Raw genomic sequence first — 24,026 nt, forward strand, 5'->3', positions numbered from 1 at the left:
TTGGAGCCTTGTTCTTAACTATAACTACTATTTCCATACTCATAAGATTTAGTGTCACAATATAAGTCATGTCAAAAAATATATATAAGTGCTAATTGTGTTTATCTTTTTGTGTACACCTTTTGTAATTGTCTTTGAGTCATTTTATGTCATTTTGGAACATGTTTAATGTCATTTTAATTTAGTATTTTTGTTTGAATAAGTAATATAACAAGGTTATGGTTTAATGCTATTAAGTTCAAAGATTATGTTGATATGAAAAAGTTTCAATTTGTTCATTTAACTATCTATAAAGTTTCAATTTAATGTATTTTCACAAAATTTGACAGAAAGAAACAATTTGACTAACGAAATAGTTTTTAAGAGATTAAAATGTAACGTTTATTTGATAAAAATTAAAGAGAAACCTTAAATTATGTTAAAGGATCTCGTGACTAATTATGTCCGAATAAAACAAACAAAATTAAATATTGTATAAAGTTTGCCTTTAATAATTATTATAAAATAAAAAATTTATTTAAGGGTTATATAAGACAACACATCACCTGTACTCTCCCACTTAATTAGGGATGTCAATGGAGCGGGAGTGGGGGATACATTCCCATCACAATTTCCGCCTCGAATCTTTTCTCCATCCCCGCTTCGGATCCCTGCTACAGGGGGAATTTTGTCCCCCATCCCCGCGGATCCCCAAGGTTCATGCGGAGATCCATAAACATCATTTTTTTTAAAATTATTTTAAACCAAATTAATAGTAAAAGCTTCAAAAAATTTAAAAATTATTCATTTATGATAAATATTTTATTTTAATAATATTTAATTTATAATATTGAGTATCATGACCACAAAAATTTCAAACTAAAAAAATTGAAATAATAATTTAGATCTCACTTTTACTTACAATATATATCTGTGTGTGTGTGTGAGTGTGTGTGAGTGTGTGTGTGCGTGCGTGCGTGCGTGCGTGCGTGTGTGTGTGTGTGAGATTAATTATATGAAATGACAAATTAACTTACAAAATAATTTAAAATTATATATAAATTAAGCACATTATGTTATTTTAGGTAGGGCGGAGATATTTACGCCACCCCTGTCACCGAAGTGCCTTCGAGGAGATTTTGTTCCTCATCCCCGCCTCCGCGAGATGAAAATTCTCCGTCTTTGGGATCCCACACGGAAAATCCCCTGCACATATCATACCTGTCTCCATCCCTATTTACACGTATAATTAATAATTTATAACAATGTAAATTGTTTCATACCATAATAAACAATTAAAAAATATAATAAATAATATCAAAACTATAATTTTACAAACTCTTTCACCTTTTAACAAGTTTTACAATATATATATATATATATATATATATATATATATATATATATATATATATATATATAAAGAACATAATATGCTTAAACCCTAGGGCGATTTTCGGCGGCTGTGACGCGATTTCTGGCCAGTGAAAAGCAATTTTTAGCGAGCTCATTTCCTAGAATTTCAACGATAGAATCTATCACTGAGATGGTTTAAACTCCTAATATTTGAATTAGGGACCAAAACGGAAGGACAAGGTTGTATGAAACTTAATATCTAGGGCACAAAGGGGAGGCGAATGAGACGTAGGTGCTATCAACCAAAGAAATAGGCGGTGATAACGACACCTTCTCCTATGTTGAGAGTCCTTACACCATAATCAGAGGCTTGATTGTGATGTTTTAATGTTCAAATAGAAGATTCAAACTTCCTATTAGAATAACTCATAATAAAGAACATAAAAAGGAGTAAAAGGGTAAAGGAAAAGAGTACACCAAGCTCAGCACAACCTAATTTGGTGTTTGATACCATTAGGGAGGAAACCCGGAAGGAGGAAATCCATTACACAAAGACGGTACAAGTGAAAGATACACCATAGGTAGATATCATTTGAGGTAATTTTTTATCGAACAATGGTATTGATCTTGGATACACAACTCTGATGATTGTCAATGGGGAAATAGAAGTAGTTATTCAAGACAATGATGTAGCATCGAAAGTGAAATATTGAGAAAATGCACTCATAATGTATGTCCTGGGAGGGGAGTTGACACTGAAAAGCAAACTCTGTCATACGACTTCTCGAAATCGACTTTCAAAAGCAAACAACTTTGCTTAGCCTTCTTAGCAAAATTCACCACCTCGTTAGCATCAATCACACCGTCGAGTAATTGTCTATCGGGGACAAAAACACTTTAACAATCAGATACGATTGAACTCAGAACCCTCTTCAATCTTGCTGCTAGGAGTTTAGCTAAAGCTTTATCACCCATACCATAAGACAATAAGGTATGTAACCCCCAGCCCCAGCGGATTGTCTTTCTTTGGGATTAAAGTAAGAAGCAACGAAGTGATGGCTTTGGACATGTGAGAATTCCCATGAAAATTCCGAATCAACCAAAAGAAATCTTCTTTAACAAAACTCCAACACTTTTTAATAAAATTGAAATTGTATCTGTCCGGGCCCGGACTTTTCGAGCCCTCACACCCCCAAACAGCTTCCTTAATTTCAGTTTCAGAGAAGGGAAGTTCCAACGACCTTGCTTCCTCTTGGGATAACGCCTTGAACTGGACTCTAGTTAAACTAAGATGATGGGAATCAATATCAACATAAATATCAGAATAATACCTCCTAACTTCCTCCTTAACTTCCCCAATCGTCTCCAATAAGCCTCCATCAGCAAGAATAGTCTCAATAAAGTTCCCCTGGTTCCTCTCCTTCATAAAACCGTAGAAAAATCTACTGTTTAACTTTAAGTCCCCCTTACTATCCCACTTAAGCTTATTTTTCTGCATCAATAAATTCTCTTCAAGATTCAATTTCTTCCACATCTGACAGATAGCCCCGATCCTCTCCGCTACCACCTCCTCCACAAGACTATCCCTACAGCTTTCTAACAAAAGATCCGCACCATTAATTCTCTGATCCCATTCCTCAATCTTCAAATCGATTATACCGAAATGCTCCTTATCCCACCTAAGAAGGCTAACCTTCAAAAACCTCAATTTTTCCTTCAGCACATAATCACTCCTTCCTTCAACCTGTAAATTACTCCACTCCCTCTTAATAAAAGGCATAAACAAAACATTGTCGAACCAAATGTTATTGACTTTAAACGGTTTTGGTCCTCAATCGGACCGATCCCAAAATAATCCCTTAATCAGACATATATTATGTATATCCAGAGAGTATTCTATTTTTATTTTTTTGAAAAAACAAAAAAGTGAATACACTTTGGAATGCTATAGAAATTATAGACTAATTCATCTACCTCCCTTTTCTGAAAAATAACATTTAGTAAAAATTTTGTTAAAGCTTAATGTATTCTATTCTTTCATTTTCAATGAATTTAAAATTTTCTACTTTATCGTTTCAGATTTATTTTTAGTCATCACATAACTTAGCTATTTCTGCTATATTGCATTGTATATCATATTGATTTATCCCTATAGTTTTTTAAGAAAATGTTAATGATGCACATACTAATAATCCTTATTTATGTACTCTTGAGTACTGATGTAGTCCCTTCAAATTTCTTGTGATTTTCTATTTTTATGTATTGAATAAATGTTTCATGATGCTTCCATTGATATGTGTTGCTCGCGGGGGTGCCAACACAATGTAGTTTGAATATCATGAGTAAGTATAGTATTTACACTCTATTAATGTTTTTTTAAATAAAACCATTTTGTATATTTTTTAATTAAATAAATTCCTTACACATATGTTAAATATTATTAGTAACAATCACTTTGATTTTATAAGTATCATAAGAATTCAACCTCTCTTATTTTTCATATATTAAAGATGAATGATAGAGTGGTGCATATTATTCGATGAAAGAATATATATATATATATATATATATATATATATATATATATATATATATATATATATATATATATATATATATATATATATATATATATATATATATATATATATATATATATATATATATATATATATATATATATATATATATATATATATATATATATATATATATATATGGGAGCGTATCCGGTGAGAACTGATATCTTTTATGAGAAATGAGAACTATTGATATCAGCCGTCAGATTTAATTAACGTTTAAGATTTATTGATTCCATATTAAGAACACCTTACTGAATTTTTATCAATTATGATCGATATTTAAAAACTTCCATAAATAAAATATCTTTTCAAAAGAATATTTTTATTTTTTAATTATTAAAATATGATCAAAATAGGAGAATCTTTTTTAGAATTATTATGCTTAATATTTAAATGTTGTCGCAATTTTTTTACTAATACTATTATTACTTGGAATTAATAAATCTTATGAGTGATAAATAAGATTAAACTTTATGTGCTTTTTTTATCAAATAAAATTAAAATATTGGTGATAAATATATTTTAATCTTATGAATGAATAAACAATATTTTAATCATATTTATCACTCATAATATTTATTAGTTCCATACAAGTAGTACAGTATTGTCTTTTTATCTATTATGCTCAGAATTTAAATTTTTCATAAAAAATATATTATTTCCGGAATTTATTTCTTGTTTTAATTATTAAAATTTTAACACAATAATATAATTTATTTTAAATATTGATGATTGTTAAAATTTTAAAAAAAAAAATTACCGAGCTTACAAATTAATAATTCAACCAAATCTATATATATCTAATAATTTTAGATTATTAATACTTTTAATCAAATTAAAATATATTTGATAAATCAAAAATGTGTTTTAATTTAAAATAATTGCAATAATAAATTGCAAAAACAAAATATTCCGAACTTTAAAATAAAAAAATCAACCAAATTAAAATATAAGTAATAATTTCGTTTTCTTCAATATTTTTTATCAAATAAAAATATTAAAAATAAAATTAAAATATAAGTAATAAATTTCATTTTCTCCCGTATAGAATTCAAAAGAAAAAATTAAATCATCCGAATCAAAATATAAGTAATAAATTTACATTCTTAAATTTTTTAAATTAAAGGAAAATATAAGTGCCAAATTAATAATAAGTTATATTCATAATTTTGTGAAGAATAAAATTATATGAATTCTAAAGTATAAATTAAATTTTATATTCATAGTATTATTCAAAATGAAATAGTTAACAAATCAATATCAATTATGAAGAATAAGTTTTTTTTAATTATAAATAAAATAATTTATTTCATTCAAAATAAATTATAGATCAAAATTAAAATGGAGTTAGAATAATAGTGAAAATAAAAAATTATTGTGATTACATTTGAATATTAAGCATAATAATTCTTATAATGATTATCTCATTTTGAGAATATTATAATAATTAAAAAAATAAAAATATTTTTGAAAAGATACTTTATTTATGGAATTTTTAAATATTGATCATAATGGATAAAAATTCAATAAGGTATTCTTAATATGGAATCAATAAATCTTAAACGTTAATTAAATCTGACGGCTGATATTAATAGTTCTTATTTCTCATAATAGTATCAGTTCTCACTGGATACGCTCCCTATATATATATATATATATATATATATATATATATATATATATATATATATATATATATATATATATATATATATATATATATATATATATATATATATATATATATCATAAAAAAACAATTTCCCTTATTTTTCATGTGTTAAAGATGACTTGTAGAATTATGAATGTTACCGTGAGTTAATATTATTTTTGTTCATACATATACGTTTTAAATTCTAACTTTTATTAAAGTTATTCATCCTTATCGTTTATCTATCAAATATATCTCTAAAGAAATTTAAACAACCACATACAATTTAATAATTTTTTTAAAAAATTATTATTATAAATTACAATTAACATTCACCACTTTTTAAATAAGAATGTCATTGATATTTGTTATTATTTTAATCTCTCGTTTCTGTTCCTCAATTCTTTTTTATTTTCATTTTTTTCTCTCTATCACAAAGCATGCATGCATAAAAATAAAACAAATTCATGTGAATATACGTGTTCCTTACTATTTAGTTATTAAAAAGTGAATACATTTTGGAATATGCTATAGAAATTATAGAGATTAATTCACCTGCCTCCCTTTTCTGAAAAATAACTTTTAGTAAATTTTTTGCTAAAGCTTAACTAATGATCACATAGTGATTTGTTTTATAGTAAACTCAACCTACATTAATATGTTTTGAGAATTTTAGTAACACCAACAAAATTAAATATTGAAGAATATGAGAAACAAACAAGTATGTATTATGATATCTTTTATTTTATTTTATTGTGATTAATTTATTTATCAATTGATTTTAATAAAATATCATACACAATGTTACTTTTTTTTTTTTAAAATAGTAGACAGAGACTTTCTCATAATTAATAAGATACAAGATAGAGGAAATAACTTCATCCACTAACAAAATTTATATTACTTCAGAAGAATTAATATATGTTATTTTTCTCTATAAAGAACTTGCTCATATTCTTTCTATTACAAAAACATCTTTCAATGTTATTTCTTCATCGAGTTCTGATGTTTCAAAATTCAAAGTCACCGATCAATGTTTTAAAGTTGAATTAAAAAGCAGAATAATAAAGGATTTGAATTCTCTCCAGTCACCAATGACTGTAGAATCTTGCATTTAGTTTAATTAAGTAAGAAATGATTTGTAGAAAGATGAAATTGAAAGATGTAATAACAAAAATAACCTTCAAAATATTCTAACAACAGAGAATTGTGTCATTTGTACATTAGATTCAAAGCCAATTATACACAAGCTCTTTCTTTGTCAAATTGTTTGTGTGATATTTGTAAGTTTAATTTTGTAAAAATTTATGATATTTTAAAGGTTATATGTCATTAAAATTATGTGTTTTATAATAAGAAACATCTCTTGCAAGTAGTTTTTGAAATTTGAGATATTTAACTTAAACAAAAGAAAAGCTTAATATTAAATAAAGCAAACAAAATTAAATATTATATGAAGTTATCATTTATAACCCTTGTAAAATAAAACTTGTATTTGGGGGTTATATAAGACAACGTATAAAGATATAAAACACATTCTAAACATAAGGATCACTTTTGAAAGAAATAATTTTACTTACTTACAAAACAATGTTTAAACTTACAACAATATCAAATAGATAGCGCTGAGAAGTGTCGTTGTCTAAAAAAATTATAGCGCTTATAAGTGTTGTTGTCTAAAAAAAATTATTGTTTGAAGTTATTTTTTGAGTTGTTCTTTTCACCTTTAATTTTCAAACTCGTCAAACTAAGTTTTCGTCCCCGTAGTATCAACCTTCTCTCTAGAGTATCCTTAATTAAATAAGAACTTGCTAAGTCGCTCATACTAAGTCATAGGGGCTTTTTTGAGTCCATACAAAGCTCGTTTTAACTTATAAACATGATTAGAATACTCATGATTTTCAAAACCTAGAGGTTGTGAAATATACACTTCCTCATTTATGTATCTGTTAAGGAAAGCACTCTTCACATCCATTTGAAATAATTATAAATTCTTAGAACATGCAAAGGCTAGTAAAAGATGCCCTCCTCTTGGTTATAAACTTGAGCCACTAGTGACCTTGTAACCAATTACTTGATGATCTCGTGGACAAGGAACAAGGTCCCATACGTCATTTCTTGTAAATTGGTTTAATTTATCTTGCATTTCCATAAGCCATCGCTCATCAAGTAAAGTCTCATTTGCATTTTTAGGTTCAACTTTCAACGCGAAAGTAGAGCGATGACAAAAGTTACTTATCTAGGAGCGATGACAATATTTTTAGGTCCCCAAGAATATTGTTGATAAGATGATTCTTGGAAGTTCTCTATTCCAAGGGAATACCGTCATTCTTTTCTTTTGTCTTTATTTTCTTTAGCATCGACATCTTCCTCCTCCTCAATTTTCACCGACTTAGGTGGATCAATCCCTTTATTGGTGTCTTTGATTATGTCTTCTATAGATGCACCTGTATCATGAAAAGAAATATCTTTCCCGATATTTATCGGATAGGACTCATCAAAAGTAACATGTACCGATTCTTCAACAATAAGTAACCTCCTGTTATACACTCTATATGTTTTACTTGTTTGAGACTTTCCAAGGAAGATACCTTCATCGACTTTCGCGTCAAATTTTCCAAGGTTATCCTTACCATTGTTTAAGACAAAACATTTTCATCCGAAAACATGTAGATGTGACAAATTTTGTTTTCTACCCTTTAAAAGTTCATAGGGTGTTTTGTCTAGTATAGGACGAATAAGTATCCTTTTCAATACATAACACGTTGTGCCAATAGCATCGGCCCAAAAATACTTAGGTAGAGAACTATCATTGAGCATTGTTCTTGATAACTCCTCTAAAATATGATTTTTACACTATTTTATTGTGGAGTCATAGGAGCTAGAAATTTATGTTCAATATCATATTTATCACAATATTCCTCAAAGAGGTGGTTTTCGAATTCACCTCTACGATCACTTCGGATTGCAACAATATTTGAATTTAATTTGTTTTAGGATAACTTTGCGAAACGTGTGAAAGCCGCAAATGTCCCATCTTTGCTACGTAAAAAGATGGTCCAACAAAATCTTGAGTAATCGTCTACTATGACAAAACAATAATAATTTCCACCTAGGCTTTTGGTCCGTGAGAGACCAAAGAGATTCATGTGGGGAAGCTCAAGTGATCTCGAGGTTGAAACAATATTTTTCTATTTAAATGAGACCCTTGTTTGCTTCCCCTTTTGACATGCATCACATATGTGATCTTTAGCAAACTCTATTTTAGGTAGACCGATTACTATATCTTTTGACACCACCTCATTTAGTAGCTCAAAATTGACATGCGTTAAGCGTCTATGCCATAGCCGTGAGACTTCACTCAAGGTAATAAGACACTTAGCATTTGTCAAAGATACATCATTTAAATCAAGCATATAGATGTTGTTTACCATCACACCATTAAACATACAATCCTTATTTTCATTATGTACTATCATGCAACTAGCTTTTGTAAACGATACTTACCTTTGTCGCACAATTGACTAATGCTAAGAAGACTATGTTTAAGACCTTTAACTAACATAACATCAAAGATAGTAATAGATGAGGGATTATCTACACTACCTTTTCCAAGTATTGCACCTTTATTGTTGTCACCATAGGACACAAATCCCTTATTCTTTTCCACGAAGTCGTAGATAAGTAAATGTCTCTCGTAATATGACTTGAGCATCCAGTATCGAGAATCCATTTTTCCTCCATGGAGCCAAGGAATTTAACCTGCAAGGTTAAACAAAGGTGATAGGTATCCAATTCTCATTGGGTCCTTGGGAGTGAGTGAAAATATGGTTGCACTTGGGCAACCATTGAGAAACACCACTAAGACCAAAATTCTCTTAAACTTGCATTTTTCAATAGTGTGCCCCTTTTTGCAATAATAGTGACATATAACATGATGATGAGACTTAATTTTGTCATTTGCACCCTGTTTAATAAATCTATACCTTTTATGAGGTTTATTCAAAGGTATTCCAAACTTTTGGTGATCAATGGCAAACATAGTATTAGGTTGTAATGCTTTTTCAACTTTGGCTCTAAGAATTTTGGATTCCTCTTGCCAAGTTTTACAATCGAACAAAGATGGTTCATCATCCTCTTTGTTAACATTTTGACTATCCACAATAGATTTCTTTAGGGCTTCCATTTTCTTTTCATTGGCTAAAATTTTGGCTTCTAATTTTGAAAAAAATCTTTCACTTGTAGCAAGTTTATTGAAAGCCACTAATACTTCTTTTTGTAGATTTTCAAATGCCCTTAGCATTTGGGAATAAGAAAACTTATCAACGTTATCATACTTAGAGTGACTTACATTATTTTTCTTCTCATGACATTGATGGGCCAAGAGACAAACATTTTCCTCCACTTTACTATCACTTGAGCTTTTGTTAATTGAGGAATCATCATCGCTCTCCCAAGAAACATAGGCTCTTCTAGGCTTTATAGTCTTGTTGTGTTGACCCTTTTTTTATCAACAGATGGGCACTCTGGCCTATAATGACCCAATTTCCCACAATTTTAGCATTTCCCTCTTGACTTTCCTTTGTTGTTGTTATCTTCCTTTGAGGATATGGATTGTCTTCTAAACTTAATGAGGTTTTTGTTGTAATGCTTTACTCCATTCTTTCTAATGTACCTATTGTACCTTCTTGTAAATAACCCCATTTCTTCATCATCTGAATCTTCGTCATCACTAGTATCACCATTCATTTGCTCATTTGTTGAGGATCTAGAACTATAAGCCTTTACTTATCTCTGCTTTTCTCTTTCTTAAGCTTCTTTTCACGCTTTTTCCCATTTTTCTCTAAGTGAATTCTTGCTCATGCTCTTCGAGCTTGCCAAACAATGTAGTGAGGTCAAGTGTATTAAGATTATTAGCTTCATTGATCTTCGTGACCTTTGGTTTCCATTCCTTATTAAGACACCTCCAAACTTTGTTAGTAGCAATTGCATTGGAAATCGGGTACCTAAGTGCATTTAAACGGTTAATGAGATAAGTGGACCTTTTTGCATTCCGGTAATGGTTTCACCATGCTTCATGCGAAATAGTTAAAATTCTTAATTTAATGTGTTAATTCTAGCTTATTTGACTCCATTAGTTCCCTCATGGACAACTAGTAATGCATATCACATAGCTTTAGCGGTTTCACAATGGGAAACACGATAATATTCATCAACACCAAGAGCCGATATGAGAATATTTTGTGCTTTCCAATTGTAAACTTGTTTTTAGTGGTAATTGTTATCCCATTGTGCTTCCGGTTTAGGTATAATGACACCATTACCATCAGTCATGGTAGTTTGAGTTGGACCGTTCATAATGGCGTCCCATACACCCTTATCATATGAATTGATATGAATGCAAATACATACTTTTCAATAACCATAATTTTCACCGGTGAAAATATGCGCTCTATTGTACGCCTCTTTAGGTTCGGTAGCCATTATCTAATAAGTGTTTGAAGCATGCAATGAACCAAAGCTCTTGATGCTACTTGTTAGACGATGAAAACTTATCTAAAGGGGGTGAATAGATCCCCAAAATTAAATTTCAATTTTTTAAAGGTTTTGAAACGTTAAAAAACTATGGCCAGCCGAAGTATTTTGTTTAGATTGAAAGTCGTCTAAACTTAACTAGTTATTGGAACCTCAGATATGCACAAAGACTTTGGTATAGGATACCAATAATACAAATATTAACCAATTAAATTCTCAATCAATCGTTCTAATGTAATCACTAAGCAACTAATCTCAAATGAAATTTAACACAAAAATTCGAAGTATTACATTATCGAACACTTAGCGTGCGATCGATTTTTCAAACTTTCCTTTAAGTTTGTTGATGTCAAAAACCCTATTACAATCTAATTGATTGTAAAGCAATCAACAAATCAACGGAAAATTGTTATGAATTAATCTCTTAAGCTATATGTTTAACAATTTGATAATGAAAATTTAAATGCATGAGATAAAGAGAGAAAGGACACAAGGAGTTATTTATAAAGTTCAACGACTATCCTCACTACGAATATGTTTGCCCCCAATTCCAATTTGAAATTGAGATATCAATCATACTATGCAAAAAATTGTTTACAATATATGTGAAGCAATCTAACCCTAAAAATACTATGTTTGATGTTGATCATTGCACTTATCTTCCCTTGATCTGAGTTTGATCAAGTCACCCAACAAACACCAATTGATTCATCGTCTCGCACTATTCCTTTGCAAGAAACCACCGTTCTTCAAAGCTTTCACTCGGTCAAATCCAAATTGCGAGTTATTGTCACCCAAGATTACTAATTGATTCACTGTCTTATGGTACTCCTTTGCAAGAACTACCCATTCTCTAAGCTCTTCACTCGATCAACTAAAATTGTGTAAATCTTGTCAAAAAAACCCCAAATAAACACCTTGATCTTGGAGTAAAAAACCTTACATCTTTTCCGATGAAACCCTCTCAATCCAACCTTAGATTACAACCAACCTAAATTGAACGTTTTTAACCAAGTCTAGATGGCACCTAAACAATGAATGACTATGTATACTTTGTTTATGTATATGCATATATGCAAGGTTGAAGATGATGAGCAATCGTAGTATGTGTTTATAGTTTCATCAAGTTGAAAAAGATGCATATATGATGTATTTATAGTGGTGCAAGTTGGAGGCAAAAGAGAAACCTGAAAATGTGAAAAAGGATGCAAATTTTTAGAAAAACAGCAGCATGTATCGAGACATGTAATTCATGTGTTGACCTATGATAATGCATGTGTCGACCTGTATCAGGTCATGAGTCGGCATATTCAAACAGAAGCTACAGACTTTAAACAACACATGTGTCGACCTAAAAATCGTATGTGTCAACACTTAGAAGTAATTTCTTCAGTATGTGTTGACCTAAAATGTTGTATGTGTCAACACATTTAAGTAGAAGCTACATGCTTTATTATTGCAGTACACGTGCCAACCTATGAAAGGCATGTGTCGACACATACACTTGTGTTTTGAGCAAAAAGTGATTTTTAAAGCTTGCATCTGATTTTTGATGCTATGTAATTCATTTTTGATGCACGATACATTTTCCAAACATGTTCTAGGTGCATTCTAAGATCCCTAATGCTAAGGTCCACATGATGACTCGGAGATACCGTTCAATGTACATAAATGCTAAAATTTTCATAGTTTTGACATCATTCAAAACATCTTATAGACAAGCGCACTCACACGCTTGTGATAGGTTGTTAGGTAATAGGGGAGCTATTTTGCAATCGCTTCGCAAGAATTGGAAGAAGGCTTAGAAATGTATGAAGAAAGTTGCTGATGTCCACAAGCGAGAAGTGGAATTTGAGGTAGGAGACTTAGTGTATGTGAAATTATAGCCTTATCTACAATTATCTCTCGCAAATGTTAAGTACAACAAGCTTTCTTAACGGTACTACGAGCCATTCCCGATCATTGAGTGTGTTGGATAGGTTGCATATAAATTAGAACTCCCTTCATATTCCAAAATATGAGAAATGAAGCTTTCTAAAAGTTTGTTAGTACTGTGTAGTGGGATGGTTAGTACTATCATCACATTGAATAATCACTATATTTGAAGTTTGTTAAGATTCGGATTCTCTATATATGCATTGTACCTCCCTCATTTTGAGGTATCAATGAAATGACAAATCTTACCCTCATTTTCTTTTTTAGGAGGCCATTAGTCCTCAAAATCTAAGAATTGCTACTGTTATTCTAATTCTTATTATCTCTAGAGTATAAAAAATTATTTTAAAAAATTATATTCTTAAGGTTTTGCTTAAAAGTTTGAAGAGGACGAGAGACTTTAAAAAATAAGAAGGATTAGGTGAAAAGAATATACCGATTTTGGTTGGGAGAATTTGTTTTTCTTCCTATACTAAAACCTTCTAATTTGAAAAAACTCAAAATTTATATTAGAAGAGGGTTTGAAACGACTTATGACCTATTTGGTTTGGCTTCTAAGACACAAAACGCACGTTCATATGCCATCTTACCATGATTTCTAGAAGCTACAAAAGATAGCTTTTGAGTAGACGTGAAAATTCACCGTGACTCTATGATTCCCAACGCCAAACCAAACATAACATTAGACAATTTACTCAAATATAATTTTTGTTGTTATAATATTTTAAAAATTAAAAATATATTAATAATAAATATTATTTTATCATTTCAAACAAATAAATTAAAAAATTAAAATTAAAATTTTCTTTAAATTTTTTTAAAAATTATTTTTTGAAATCGATCTCGCATTTCCTTCGAATTCTCAAACAAATCCTAAAATAACCAAATTCTTTTGTTGCTTAGTTGAATCTAGTGTAAAATGATTATAGGTTTCATTGCTTATTCAAATATTAATTTTACAGCAAGCCCAAATAACTTAAATTGTGGGATAAGAGCAGTTGGGTGCCGGCTAAGATAATAGTTTTTGTTAAATAAAGAACTGTAACTTCTAATTACAGGTAACGTGTGCTTAAATGAGAGACTTCTTAAGGTAATGTAATTTTAGAAAGTAATAATTCAATGCTGTTATATAAAATTACTTTTATTGTTTGAGTAATAAATTTATAAAATTTTAAGTTTAAAGTAATTTATTAATATGAGAAAAAAAATATTTTGCACTATCAATCAATAAGAGACGTCTATCATAATAAATCATATTTTTATTTTTTAAACATTGACATCTCTTTATTTTAAAATCAAACAGTTTTCCTTTTTTTATTTATATTTTTGTATTTAAAATTAATAATTTATTATTAAATAATGTGTTATTAGCTAAACTTTTATATACAAATTTTTGTGAAATTTTATCGTTAAAAATATATTTTAAAAAAATGAAGACTTCAAAAATGAAAAAAATGAAATACAAACCAAAAATATTTAAAATTAAAATAAAAGAAATAATTTTATAAAAATATAAATTATAAAGATCACTTGTAACAAAAAAAAAAATAATGAAAATTTATTATAAAAAACTATAAAAGAAATCTTATTATAAATTTAATTGATATGCAGTGAGCATGTAAAATACTTTTACATTTGTCAGTATAATCGTTAAATTTTTATGTGTTTGAATTTTTTTTAAGAAATTATTTATCATGCACAAAAATTTATTAGAGATGATAAACGGGCATGTCCGTCCCGTTTATATTCATCCTATAAAAGCACACAAAAAAAATAGGACTGGACATGCATGCATAGTTAATAGTGTGAGCCTAAAATCTTAGTCCGCTCATAAAATCTTAGTCTTGTATGTAAATGCACGTGTCTGCAAAAATCCAAAAAATACACAAGATAAAACGGGAAACAGGGTAGACATATTATAGGTTGTGAGACTAAAATCCTAGCACGCTTAATAAAAAGTACGGCTAAAATGTGCATACTCGTTTGTCAGACTCGTTTTGTGACTCTTAAATTAAGTTTTATACAGTCAATTCATCATTAGTATTATTTATCTACATTACTAGTCCGTCCTCATAGGTGGTTAAAATAAAATTCTTTCTTAATTAATTAAATGTGTTCCATGCATTTCAATAAAATTCTTTGTTTAATCAAGTTTAAAGTATCAACTACTCTGAATAGATGTGAAAGTGATGCATACCAATTAATCTTTCTCTTTTATTATTCTCACCAAACAGATAATAATTAGAAATGAAAAAAAAAAACTCAGAATATAAATATAGTTTCTGTTCCGTGCGTTGATTGGTTCATCGCTCACTCACTTGGTTTCGTTTGAAAATGCGCAACCAAGGAGTAGTGGTTGTTGCGCTCTTCCTTCTCGGATCCATCGCTCTTACGCAATCTCTTCCTTTCATCGTCTTACACGGTTCGTTTCTTCTTATCCTACTTCATCGTTCTCTTCAGTTTTTCATATATGCTCTGATTCTGTATGGAATTTACTTATTTAATCACTTTACTGGTTAAGAAGTGTGGTTAGGCCTAACTCAACCCTACAAAACCGGCTTATAGGGTGAGGATTGCCCCCACTTATAAGGACATGTTCAAGCCATATATTGTCCGATGTGGGACTCTTAACATTACTCGATTATCGTTTCAGAAGTTGTATTCAATCAAGATGATGATTTATGTAATTTTTCGTCGTCGTTCGTAGTTTATTCTTTGTGTTGTAATCTTTTGTAATTAGTTTGCTGTTTGAATTTTGTATATTGGATAAGTTATCGTTGCTTTTGTTCAACTTGAAGTTGAGTTTTAGCTTAGTTTAGTTCTGAATATGGATTAATTTGACCTAGGTTGCGTCACAATCCTTGATATAATAAGGAGTATCTCTGTAGCACAGACACCTCTGGAAAAAGCGTGTCAGTGTCCGTATCCGAAATCGATATTGACTCTTATTTTTTCAAACTAATACTGGTATTCACATGTCAGTGTTGGTGTCGTGTTTCTGGTGTCTGTGTTGTGCGTGCTTATCTTTGTCCGAAACCGTTACCGACACTTGTGCTTATGTTTAATTCATTTATTTTTTCAAATTATTACTAGTGTTGACGTGTCAGTGTAGGTGTCAGTGTTTATATGTCCGTGCTTCATAGAGGAGAATCAAGGTTAAATTATGGTTGATGTGATGTGACCTTAATTGCGGTAATGGAGACATCAAGAAATTGAGTTTGCGACCTAGGTTGCGGTTGTGAAACTTTTTTTATGCATCTGTGGTTGGTTGAGCTGAGTGATGAGACTTGCAATTGATTCTTCCCAAGTAGGAATGAATGAAACTTTCAAAGTTCATCCAGATCATATCATATCTCTTATATTGAATCCTCGTTAGGATTAATACCAATTGTTCAACTTTAGAAGCTTTTGGTTTTGGTGTATAATGGAAATGAAAAACTAGTAATCCATCTCATTAGGGTCGCCTACCTTCACATAATAGAAGAGAGCATAGTTAAAAGAACAGTTTGGCTTACTAGTATTTAAACCTGTCTATATTCTTTGGAAATTTAGTTTAATTTTTTTTTTTTACTTCCTCGTTTGTTGTTGGTTGATAAGTTTTGAGGAGTGTTGAATCGAGATCTTAAATCCTGATCACAGTTGCATTGCAATCCCTGTAATGAGGAGATTTGCAGTGTTGATGTGTCCTTAATTGCAGTCGTGGAGACATCAAAAATCTTGATGCCGTGGCCCAAATGGTGATCGCTGAAACTTTTTTGAAACCCTGTTGATATGTGGAGAATCGCAATTGGTTCATCCCAAGCATCCAGTGTTTGATGGAAATTCATGATATATACTTAGTAGAAGAGATAAAATAGTTATTCATGATAGTCAACCATAAACTTACGATACTGATTTTGTGTTTGGAACTTTTTATCAGGTATTGGAGATCAGTGCAAGAATGGAGGAGTCACGAACTTTGTGAAGCTTTTAAGTGATTGGTCTGGTTCTCAAGGATACTGCATGTATGCTATTACTAAAGTTGTTATATTTATTATTCTCATTTTTAGTGTTATTTTACGGTTTGGTTGTATGCCCTTATCCTATAGTATATGACTATATTTCCAAGGGCCAAATAGTTTAGTTAGAGGCAGTTGTGCAAAATCTTTCACAATATGGCTGAAAATAATTTAGATAGAGGATTTTTATGCAGATGTTATCACTTTCTGTCCTTTCATAACTCCTTATTTAGCTATTTGTATTTGTTCTATTTATAGAGAAATTGGAAATGGAATGTGGACTTCTTGGACCAAGCCCCTAATAAAACAGGTGACTCTCAAATGAAATGCGTCGATTATATTGAAATTTGGTGTTTGACAATTTAGTAACCATTTATTTACTTTCGATCGTTGCAGACGGCTATTGCATGTGAGAAGGTGGTGAAGTTGTTTGGTAATTTCATGTCCCAGTAGTTAATCGTAATTTGTTTTTAAATAAGTGTTTGTTCCTATCAATAGGTAAAGAAAATGAGCGATCTAAAACAAGGTTACAACATTGTTGGACTTTCTCAGGTAAATCTGTTCTATGCAACTGTAACTTTACTTCTTTTTTTTTTTGCAATCAATGTTGTGAGACCGTGTTGATTTGTCCTTTGATGTTTTTAGATCAAGTTAAGTTTTGTCTGAGAATTTTGTAAAGATTAATCTATTTTGCTTGTATGGAAAATATTTGAAGCCCACAACAATGTAATATTGACGAACTAAATGCACAGATCTATATCAATATGTTGTATTTATGTTTCAATATATAATATGCCTTGCAGGTTCCTATGTGTATTTGTTTTTCAAAATAAATACTATAATTACTAGTTGAAATAAATGGCAGAGGTGTAAAAGAAAGTGAAACATGAAATCTTGTTGCAAATAAATGGGCAAAGATAAACTTAGACTGGCCTCTTTTGATTAGATCTCTAACTAGTGACCTGAACCTTTCACTCACCAGACTGGTTCACCCTATTGGGTTATAATAGATACATTCAAATCAAAAAATTATGGCAGTTCTTTTCCGGTTTATTCAACCTTCCTGTTCAAGTATAGTATTACTCTGGCATTTTTTAAAACAGGCTAAATGATAGAGATGGGATCATATTACTCAAATAAAGGGAGATATACAGTATTATTTCTCCTATGCAGCTAAGAACGGTGTGGTTAAAAGGAAAATTATTTGATTTGAGGCGTTTGAGAGAGGGCGTGATCTATCCCATCAATGCCTCAGACACTTTTATAGTCAGCTTAGTTTTTGACTCTATGCATTTCAATGGAAATAAAAAAAAATCCTATTTTAACATAATATTAGTTCTTTTGGTTATCAGGGCAACGTGATTGGTAGAGGGCTTATTGAATTTTGTGATGCCGGACCTCCGGTAAGAACTAACTTGTTTACTATAAATTAGAATTAGGAATTTAGTATAATAGTACAAAAAAAGATAGGCATTTTACCTTTTGTAACATATCATTCACTTCATATTAGTATGATGTTATTAATCTGGGTATTGGTTTTCCTTCCTCCAACACTATTTCCTTTCAATTTTCTTAGCTTTTAGTACATATTCGATTTCGACCAATATTTAATGTCGTGTGTTTCACTTTTATTCTTTGTATGTAATTCAGGTTAAGAATTTTATATCCCTGGGCGGTCCACATGCTGGCACTGCTTCAATTCCATTATGTGGGGTATGTTATCGGTCAACTACTGTATTCAGAAAGTCTGTCATTCACAACGAAGCTGTTAAATATCTTTTAAATTTTAATGATTAATATAATTTTTTTCTTTTCAGTCTGAGAATGTATGCACTCTTATTGACAGTGTAATAAAATTTGGGGTCTACAGCAACCTAGTCCAGGTTTCTACTTTGCCCTTTGTTCTTTTTATTTATTCAGATGATAACTATGTAGTTTGTACTTTCATTTTGAATATATTTCTCTTCTCAAATCCATTCCTAAAATATGTGTGGCATACTTCCTAACTTTATCCAATGCTGTTGATGCAGAATTCTCTGGCTCCCAGTGGCTATGTTAAAATGCCAATAGTGAGTATGATCATGCTTTTCCTCAAGTATCTCTGTTTTGAATGATATTTTTGTTAGATGTTTCTTTTAATCTTTAAACATTTCAGTCGCGTGTCAATTGCATTCGGTTTACTGAAGTATCTGGCCAGTATAAGTTTCTGTTTGCTTGTTTGGCATGTGTTGGTGTGGTGTCGAACACCGTCACGGAACATATGTGGCACATTTTCTTAGATTATTATCGGTGTCGACGTATTAGTAATACTATCTTTGATCACTGACATTATGTCCAATCAAATTTCCCTTCTATGGACATGGCCTACAAATTAGATGAAAGGAATGAATAATCTGTTTCTCTTTTCTGCAGGATATTGCTGGCTACCTTAAGGGGTGTAAGTTCCTTCCAAAGCTTAACAATGAAATCATCAATAAGAGGAATTCCACTTACAAGAAACGATTTTCTAGCTTAGAAAACTTGGTCCTTATTATGGTGCGTTAAAAGAACTATGTATCGTAACGGCTTCTGATCTCTTTATTAGTTTTAAACTTTCCTATTTACAAATTACAAATACTTGTCAATATGGCTTATCTATCTTTCTCTATTTGTTTGCACTAAAACTAGTTTGACCATGATACCATTCTGATACCAAAAGAAACAGCATGGTTTGGTTTTTATCCAGATGGGGCCTTACATTCTGTTTTACAACCGCAGCAGGTAATATGAACATTTCATACCTTTAGTTTGTTTTTGCATTGTTGTTTACCTAACTTATCTGTTTTGAGGTCGGTTCTACGGGGTCCAATACTTAAAAATCTTCTAAATCTTTAATGCCAATCAACGATGCCCCTCGAAAGTAGAAGCTCTTGGTTCTCCTTGTCTTTATGCTGAGATGGTAATTTGATCGGTGATGGTTCAACAAAAACAAGGAATCAATATACAAAATAAGTTGAGTTTTGAGGCGCGCATTTTCTTTTTCTCATTGTTTTTGTCAAACCAACACCGATCAAGTCTCAAACATGAGGAAGAGGAAGAGGAAGAGGAAGAGCATAGACTTCTACTTTTTGGAATGTGACATATGTCGTCATTGAAATTTCGGACGATTTTCAAATATCAATCTTCATGAGGCTGGTTTTCGCATTTATTTTGTGCAGACTAAGTTGTATACTGAAGATTGGATTGGCTTAAGGGCATTAGATGAAGCTGGGAAAGTCAAATTCTTGAACATGTCAGGCGATCACCTGGATATCTCTCGCAAGGACATGAAAACTTATATTGTCCCATATTTGAAGGACAATAGTTATGTAGTGCCATATTTGAAGGATCAAATGCAAGAATCATTCCAATCTTGATATGTAGTGCCATATTTGAAGGATCAAATGCAAGAATCATTCCAATCTTGAAAAACCATTTGGTCTAAAATGAATATTTATTACACTCACACTGATAATTATTACTAGATTTTGCCCTGCGCGATGCGCGGGATTTTTTCAACTTTTTGGAGTAATTAAAATAATTATGATAAATATATAAATTTATTTGAAATATGTTGATATAAAATAATGTGACATTATATTTTGTAAAATATTATATGCATTTAGTTTTTATGTGCATAATAAGATTATTAAATTTAGAAATATACTTGAACACTATTATTTCATATTATTTTCAATTTGTCTTAAATATTTATCATTCTTTTTTTTGTGTATATTGTCAAATTATTAAATATTTTTATGATTTAGCAGAAATTCGATTATGATTTACGACACATAAAATATAAGATGACATCTTGGAGTTCTTTTAATCTTCAGAATAATGAAAATAATATGTAAAATTAAAAATTAAAAATTTAAAAATACATTAAAATTTGTGTTAACAATGAAATTAAATAATTTTGAGTGTAGGTAAGAATTTACCATACATGTAAATAGATAATTAACAAATGGATTGGAATTCTAGAGATAGAAGAAGAATGTGAAACAAACTAATAATTAACAAATGGATTGGAATTCTAGACATAGAAGAAGAATGTGAAACAAACTAATGATGAATTAGAATATAACTAAATTCACGCTTCGTTCAAATTTTAATATTATACTACAATTAATAATAGGTTTAATTACTAAGTAAATGAATTAGCAATAAAGAAGTTGGTTTGAATGCATATTTAAAAACTTAATGAATTGTCCAACAAAAAATAAAGTTATAAGTTTTATCTAAGACATGTGTATAAACTTGTTGACTGGTTATCAAGGGAGGAGTGAAATTTTTGTATATAAGAAATACATTACTCATTAAATTAATACTTAATAAAATTAATTAATATTTAAAATCTAAGAATTATTCTACCTTTATCTGTTTTTAGCTCAAGAATATGGAAAGAAAAAGGGTTACACTTTATCATTATAAAATAAATAAAATAATTATTAAAAAATAGAAAAATAAAAAAATAATCATACAACATATAAAAAATGACTTACAAAGTAATTTAACTCATTTATACTTTGAAATATGTCTAACACTATAGGATCACAATTTTATAGATGATCTAACATATTTATAACAACTTCCGCAACAATATTGCCTCGTGGTTTCAACGTGATCTTCATCCACATACAAATTATGATCTTCATCCACATACATATTTCATTTATACTTTGAAATATGTCTAACACTATAGGATCACAATTTTATAGATGTCTAACATATTTATAACAACTTCCGCAACAACATTGCCTCGTGGTTTAACGTGATCTTCATCCACATATAAATTATGATCCTCATCCACATACAAATTATAAAAAGAAAAGAATAACAAACTTGACCTAGAATGTATGCCTCGTGGTTTCAACGTGATCTTCATCCACATACAAATTATGATCTTCATCCACATACAAATTATGATCTTCATCCACATACAAATTATAAAAAGAAAAGAATAACAAACTTGACCTAAAATGTATAAAAAAAATACAGAAATTAAGTTGGAACAATAATATTTATAATTTTTAAGAGCATATTATAGAACAGAAATATGTGTAGTGGTTGAATAAAAAAGTAAATAGATTTACCTTATACCACATGATCCTAGTGAGTCTTGATGTCTTCTCATCTATCAAAATAAAAATTATATAAATAAACCAAATTATGTCTTATTTTTTGGTTGAATTTACTATGAATATTGGGATTCACCTTATATCTCACTGACAGTGACATTTCATATTTCATTTCATATATAATAATAAATGGGAAGTGAATGGAATACTTTATATAAAGAAAAAACAGTGAAAATGAAAACATGTAAAATTGCAAACGTAACGTCTTATAAACGTAGAGTAAAAAGATATAATATTCAATTAAATAGATCCGTTATAGTTATGAATACGTAGAGTAAAAAAAAATTAATATTCAATTAATTAATTACGTTATAGATATCTATGGTAAAGAAATTGTGTGCATATACTATGTAAAAAAGATTTAGTTGAAATGGCAAAATCATGTTAAAAACTATTTATGACATGATATTAATATGTTTTTGGAGTCTCTCTTTATATAATATAAACAAATTATTTAAATTAATTTCAAAGAAGATATGTTGTTGTAATGAATTGTTTCTTCATGAAATAAGATTTTAATATAGATTGTTTTTATAATCTTAGTAAGTTATTATATAAAAGATTTCTCTGACATTTTTTATTAGGAATTTTTTACTTACATATTGAATTGTATTAAATATTATATTATATAAAATGTAAATATAAAATTTTATTATTTTTATTATTTTTATTATTATTATTATTATCATTATTATTAATATAGTGCAAATTTGATAATTATTATTAATAATTACATATTGAATTGTATTAAATATTATATTATATATATAATATTTATATTATTATTATTAATAGTAGTGTCAAAATATTATATTATTATTATTATATATTTATTATTATTATTGATTATATATATTATATTTATTTTTAATAGTGATATCTAAATGTTATATTATTACTGTTATTATTGATTTTTAAAATAAAAAATAGTAAAATTCAATGATAATAGCAGTTATAAAGGTAGTAAAATGTTACTTGAGAGGAATTTTTTTAGGAATTTTTTATGTACATATTGAATTGTATAAAATATTATATTATATAAAATATAGATATAAAATTATATTATTTTTAGTTTTAATATTATTATTATTATTATTATTATTATTGTTATTATTACTATTATTATTGTTGTTATTATTTATTTATTATTATTGTTGTTGTTATTATTAATTATTTATAATTAATAAAGTGTCAATTTGAATATTATATTATATTATTAATAGTAATATCAAAATATATTATTATTATATATTTATTATTAGGCTAAATTACAGTCTTGGTCCCCCAATTTTGCCTAATTCACGAAATTAGTCCCCCTATTTCAAATTCAAACACTTTTAGTCCCCCTATTTTAAATTCTAACAGTTTTGGTCCCCCTTTCACGTGTTTTTATAGAAAATCGATGAGATTTTTTATTTTTTAACTTATATTTTAATGTATAAAGTACAACAATATGTTTATATACGATGATTTGTCATGTTTCACAAGTAACTTGTTATTTATAACATGAAAATATCGTTAATTTTAAGTGCAAAAGTATGAAAAGGAGACCAAAACTGTTTAAAATTTAAAATAAGGGGACCGAAACTGTTTAAATTTAAAACAGGAGGACCAAAACTGTTTAAATTTAAAATAGGGGGACCAATTTCGTGAATCAGATAAAATAGGGGACCAAAATTGTAATTAAGCCTTATTATTATTATTATTATTATTTATTTTTAATATATGGTCAATTTAGTAAATAACACATTAGGATTTTTGTTTAGAATGATTATCATGATGACACGTGGCTAGGGTTGCCATCATGACAACCTTCCATTTATATATATTA

At 29.2% G+C, this 24,026-nt stretch overlaps 2 protein-coding genes across 2 annotated transcripts; one reads left to right on the plus strand and one right to left on the minus strand.

Moving 5' to 3' along the window:
* Window positions 1-1,079: 1,079 nt before the first annotated feature.
* Window positions 1,080-3,115, minus strand: LOC131611064 (uncharacterized). The gene is made up of 3 exons (XM_058883189.1): window positions 2,313-3,115; window positions 2,114-2,230; window positions 1,080-1,212 (listed from the first exon to the last, which is right to left on the minus strand). Exons 1-3 carry the CDS (start codon window positions 3,113-3,115, stop codon window positions 1,080-1,082), a joined length of 1,053 nt encoding a protein of 350 aa, XP_058739172.1.
* A 12,187-nt stretch (window positions 3,116-15,302) lies between these two features.
* LOC131608767 (uncharacterized) lies at window positions 15,303-20,573 on the plus strand. Its single transcript, XM_058880300.1, has 12 exons — window positions 15,303-15,460; window positions 16,958-17,042; window positions 17,295-17,346; window positions 17,433-17,453; window positions 17,535-17,588; window positions 18,389-18,439; window positions 18,687-18,749; window positions 18,854-18,919; window positions 19,067-19,105; window positions 19,449-19,571; window positions 19,704-19,796; window positions 20,234-20,573. Exons 1-12 carry the CDS (start codon window positions 15,373-15,375, stop codon window positions 20,429-20,431), a joined length of 933 nt encoding a protein of 310 aa, XP_058736283.1. The 5' UTR covers window positions 15,303-15,372; the 3' UTR covers window positions 20,432-20,573.
* Window positions 20,574-24,026: the final 3,453 nt, after the last annotated feature.

This window comes from Vicia villosa, linkage group LG6 (genome assembly GCF_029867415.1).
Source record: "Vicia villosa cultivar HV-30 ecotype Madison, WI linkage group LG6, Vvil1.0, whole genome shotgun sequence".
Taxonomy (NCBI): Eukaryota; Viridiplantae; Streptophyta; class Magnoliopsida; order Fabales; family Fabaceae; genus Vicia; species Vicia villosa.

Excerpts from the sequence above, each read along its gene's own strand:
- LOC131611064 (XM_058883189.1), bottom strand. The coding sequence starts at position 3,115 with ATGCCTTTTATTAAGAGGGAGTGGAGTAATTTACAGGTTGAAGGAAGG. Across the intron at positions 2,231-2,312 it reads ACATACCTTATTGTCTTATG|TGTTTTTGTCCCCGATAGAC; the intron begins GTATGGGTGATA and ends TGATTGTTAAAG. Across the intron at positions 1,213-2,113 it reads AAAGTCGATTTCGAGAAGTC|GGATGGAGACAGGTATGATA; the intron begins GTATGACAGAGT and ends ACGTGTAAATAG.
- LOC131608767 (XM_058880300.1), top strand. The coding sequence starts at position 15,373 with ATGCGCAACCAAGGAGTAGTGGTTGTTGCGCTCTTCCTTCTCGGATCC. Across the intron at positions 17,454-17,534 it reads CGGCTATTGCATGTGAGAAG|GTAAAGAAAATGAGCGATCT; the intron begins GTGGTGAAGTTG and ends TCCTATCAATAG. Across the intron at positions 19,106-19,448 it reads GCTATGTTAAAATGCCAATA|GATATTGCTGGCTACCTTAA; the intron begins GTGAGTATGATC and ends TCTTTTCTGCAG.